Raw genomic sequence first — 5,000 nt, forward strand, 5'->3', positions numbered from 1 at the left:
CAGTCACCGGCTGGAGGACTTCAAGAGTGAACTGGAATATCCTTTTCTACTGTACACACACACACACACACACACACACACACACACACACACACACACACACACACACACACACACACACACACAGATACACACATATACACACAGACACACACACACACACACACACACACACACACACACACACACACACACACACACACACACACACAGAGAGATACAGACACACACATATACACACACACACACACACACACACACACACACACACACACACACACACACACAGAGAGATACAGACACACACATATACACACACACACACACACACACACAGACACACACACACACACACACACACACACACACACACACACTCACACAGTCTTTAACATAGTGCACTGTGTTGTTGATCCCACGTTGCCTCTCCTCCTTCAGTCTCTCATCCATTATATATTCAGGTACTAGAGCTGATACTGTTCCCCCTCTTATGGAAGGTACTCTGACATTAATACAGGGCCAAGAGAGAGTACCTACCCCTCATACAATAGAGAGTACCTACCCCTAATACAATAGAGATAGTACCTACCCCTCATACAATAGAGGTAGTACCTACCCCTTATACAGTAGAGATAGTACCTACCCCTCATACAATAGAGGTAGTACCTACCCCTCATACAGTAGAGATAGTACCTACCCCTCATACAATAGAGATAGTACCTACCCCTCATACAATAGAGATAGTACCTACCCCTCATACAGTAGAGATAGTACCTACCCCTCATACAATAGAGAGAGTACCTACCCCTCATACAATAGAGATAGTACTAATACAATATAGATAGATCTTACCCCTCATACAATAGATAGTACTTACCCCTCATACAATAGAGAGTACCTACCCCTCATACAGTAGAGATAGTACCTACCCCTCATACAATAGAGATAGTACCTACCCCTCATACAATAGAGATAGTACTAATACAATAGAGATAGTACTTACCCCTCATACAATAGAGATAGTACCTACCCCTCATACAGTAGAGATAGTACCTACCCCTCATACAGTAGAGATAGTACCTACCCTCATACAATAGAGATAGTACTAATACAATAGAGATATTACTTACCCCTCATACAATAGAGATAGTACCTACCCCTCATACAGTAGAGATAGTACCTACCCCTCATACAATAGAGATAGTACCTACCCCTCATACAATAGCTGTTATCCTTGTTCATCTCTACAATACCATATTTCTACAGTCTCTACCATACCATATCTCTACAATACCATATCTATGTCCTCCTGTTTTCAGCCCCCTCATGTAAATTCTGAATTAATTTATGAATTCCCCAATGTAATTCCTTTAGTTGTATTATAATGTATAATTAGTGATGAGGAGGAGTCCTTAACCCTGTCTGTACTGATGTGGGAGATGTGTTCAACGTGGTTCAGAGTATGGTGAAGGACACCGGAGCAGAGGTCTACTTCCTCTCCATCCTACAACACCTAATGCTCATCCGGAACGACTACTTTGTCCGGTAAGATCTCTCCGCCTCTATCCGCACACACCTACATCCTCCTCCTCCTCCTCCTCCTCATCCTCATCCTCCTCCGCACACACCTACATCATCCTCCTCCTCCTCCTCATCCTCCTCCGCACACACCTACATCATCCTCCTCCTCCTCCTCCTCTTCCCCTGCACACACCTACATCCTCCTCCTCCTCCTCCTCCTCATCCTCCTCCGCACACACCTACATCCTGCTCTTCCTCCTCCTCTTCCTCTTCCTCATCCTCCTCATCCTCCTCCTCTTCCTCTTCCTCCTCCGCCTCCTCTTCCTCTTCCTCCGCCTCCTCCTCTCCTTCTGCTTCTTCAGAAACTACTGTCTCGTCTGGTAAGATGTTCCTTCATCCACGTAGATGTTCTGTAGATTACTACTGTCTGGTAAGATGTTCCTTCATCCACGTAGATGTTCTGTGGATTACTACTGTCTGGTAAGATGTTCCTTCATCCACGTAGATGTTCTGTAGATTACTACTGTCTGGGAAGATGTTCTGTAGATTACTACTGTCTGGGAAGATGTTCTGTAGATTATTACTGTCTGGTAAAATGTCCCTTCATCCACAGAGAGGTTCTGTAGATTATTACTGTCTGGTAAGATGTTCTGTAGATTATTACTGTCTGGGAAGATGTTCTGTAGATTATTACTGTCTGGGAAGATGTCCCTTCATCCACGTAGATGTTCTGTAGATTATTACTGTCTGGTAAAATGTTCCTTTATCCACGTAGATGTTCTGTAGATTATTACTGTCTGGTAAGATGTTCCTTCATCCACGTAGATGTTCTGTAGATTACTACTGTCTGGGAAGATGTTCCTTCATCCACGTAGATGTTCTGTAGATTACTACTGTCTGGGAAGATGTTCTGTAGATTACTACTGTCTGGGAAGATGTTCTGTAGATTATTACTGTCTGGTAAAATGTCCCTTCATCCACGTAGATGTTCTGTAGATTATTACTGTCTGGTAAGATGTTCTGTAGATTATTACTGTCTGGTAAGATGTTCTGTAGATTATTACTGTCTGGGAAGATGTTCTGTAGATTATTACTGTCTGGTAAGATGTTCTGTAGATTATTACTGTCTGGTAAGATGTTCTGTAGATTATTACTGTCTGGGAAGATGTTCTGTAGATTATTACTGTCTGGTAAGATGTTCTGTAGATTATTACTGTCTGGGAAGATGTTCTGTAGATTATTACTGTCTGGGAAGATGTCCCTTCATCCACGTAGATGTTCTGTAGATTATTACTGTCTGGTAAGATGTTCTGTAGATTACTACTGTCTGGGAAGATGTCCCTTCATCCACGTAGATGTTCTGTAGATTACTACTGTCTGGTAAGATGTTCTGTAGATTATTACTGTCTGGTAAGATGTTCTGTAGATTACTACTGTCTGGGAAGATGTCCCTTCATCCACGTAGATGTTCTGTAGATTACTACTGTCTGGTAAGATGTTCTGTAGATTATTACTGTCTGGGAAGATGTTCTGTAGATTATTACTGTCTGGGAAGATGTCCCTTCATCCACGTAGATGTTCTGTACATTATTACTGTCTGGTAAGATGTTCTGTAGATTACTACTGTCTGGGAAGATGTCCCTTCATCCACGTAGATGTTCTGTAGATTACTACTGTCTGGTAAGACGTTCTGTAGATTATTACTGTCTGGGAAGATGTTCTGTAGATTATTACTGTCTGGTAAGATGTTCTGTAGATTATTACTGTCTGGTAAGATGTTCTGTAGATTATTACTGTCTGGGAAGATGTTCCTTCATCCACGTAGATGTTCTGTAGATTATTACTGTCTGGGAAGATGTTCCTTCATCCACGTAGATGTTCTGTAGATTACTACTTTCTGGGAAGATGTTCTGTAGATTATTACTGTCTGGTAAAATGTTCTGTGGATTATTACTGTCTGGGAAGATGTTCCTTCATCCACGTAGATGTTCTGTAGATTACTACTGTCTGGGAAGATGTCCCTTCATCCACGTAGATGTTCTGTAGATTACTACTGTCTGGGAAGATGTTCTGTAGATTATTACTGTCTGGGAAGATGTTCCTTCATCCACGTAGATGTTCTGTAGATTACTAATGTCTGGTAAGATGTTCCTTCATCCACGTAGATGTTCTGTAGATTACTACTGCCTCGTCTGGTAAAATGTAAGGTACAAAGTGCCCCATGGTAAACATCAAGAGAGACATGGAGAGGAAGGAGTGAGAGGGGAGAGAAAGAGAGAGAGAGAGAGAGAGAGAATAATCTACAAAATGACATTGATAAATCTGTCTTTGAACCTCCTATGTATTTCATGAATGCATCATTAGAGGTGATTCAGAGAGAGATGTTTCCAACCCTTCAGTAGGTGATGAGGTTATGGACCATCACACGTCTCTGTGCTGTGCAGTCGGAGGAGATGAATGTAGGAAGTCACAGAGATCCTGTGGGACCGTCAAGGTATTTGACTGTTCAGTCGTCTGTACCTTCTGTCCATAATAACTTCACAGGGAGCGAATGGATCACGTTACAGGACTAGTAACAGACCCGGTCTCTCTCTCCGCAGAGGGAACGTTACAGGACTAGTAACAGACCCGGTCTCTCTCCGCAGAGGGAACGTTACAGGACTAGTAACAGACCCGGTCTCTCTCCGCAGAGGGAACGTTACAGGACTAGTAACAGACCCGGTCTCTCTCCGCAGAGGGAACGTTACAGGACTAGTAACAGACCCGGTCTCTCTCCGCAGAGGGAACGTTACAGGACTAGTAACAGACCCGGTCTCTCTCCGCAGAGGGAAGCGGAACGCGGAAAGACACCTAGAAATACATTTTAATCGTCGTTTAAAAAAAAAACATTTTTTATTAAATTGCAATATAATACATTCCATATTCTTCAGATTAGAAAGTCATGTTTTGATCAGGTTTAACCAGTATCCAGCTGGGAGAGAGACTCTCATAAACAGCTCTTTAAAAAGCACCATTATGAGAGAGAGGGGGAGAGAGGGAGAGAGAGGGATAGAGAGAGAGAGAGAGAGAGAGAGAGAGAGGGAGAGAGGGAGAGGGGAAGAGAGAGAGAGAGAGAGACTCTCATAAACAGCTCTTTAAAAAGCACCATTAAAAAGAATAGTGAGAGAGAGGAATAGAGAGAGAGGGATAGAGGGAGAGAGAGAGAGAGAGAGAGGGATAGAGGGAGAGAGGGTTAGAGAGAGAGAGAGAGGGATAGAGGGAGAGAGGGTTAGAGAGAGAGAGAGAGAGAGAGGGATAGAGAGAGAGAGGGATAGAGAGAGAGAGAGAGAGGGATAGAGGGATAGAGAGAGAGAGGGATAGAGAGAGAGGGATGGAGAGAGAGGGAGGGGGGGAGGGAGAGAGAGAGAGGGAGAGAGAGAGAGAGAGAGCGAGGGATAGAGAAAGAGGGAGAGAGAGAGAGAGAGAGGGGGGGGGAGAGA

General features: G+C 43.4%; 1 protein-coding gene across 1 annotated transcript in view; it reads left to right on the forward strand.

Moving 5' to 3' along the window:
• LOC139413972 (protein diaphanous homolog 3-like) overlaps positions 1–5,000 on the forward strand; it is a 451,641-nt gene that overhangs the window by 110,004 nt on the left and 336,637 nt on the right. The window contains exons 11-12 of the mRNA XM_071161859.1: positions 1–36; positions 1,429–1,545. The exon at positions 1–36 is cut by the window's left edge and continues 38 nt beyond it. Coding sequence (XP_071017960.1) covers positions 1–36; positions 1,429–1,545 — 153 coding nt within the window. The remainder of the gene's footprint in view (positions 37–1,428; positions 1,546–5,000) is intronic.

Source organism: Oncorhynchus clarkii, chromosome 7, assembly GCF_045791955.1.
Source record: "Oncorhynchus clarkii lewisi isolate Uvic-CL-2024 chromosome 7, UVic_Ocla_1.0, whole genome shotgun sequence".
Lineage (NCBI taxonomy): Eukaryota > Metazoa > Chordata > Actinopteri > Salmoniformes > Salmonidae > Oncorhynchus > Oncorhynchus clarkii.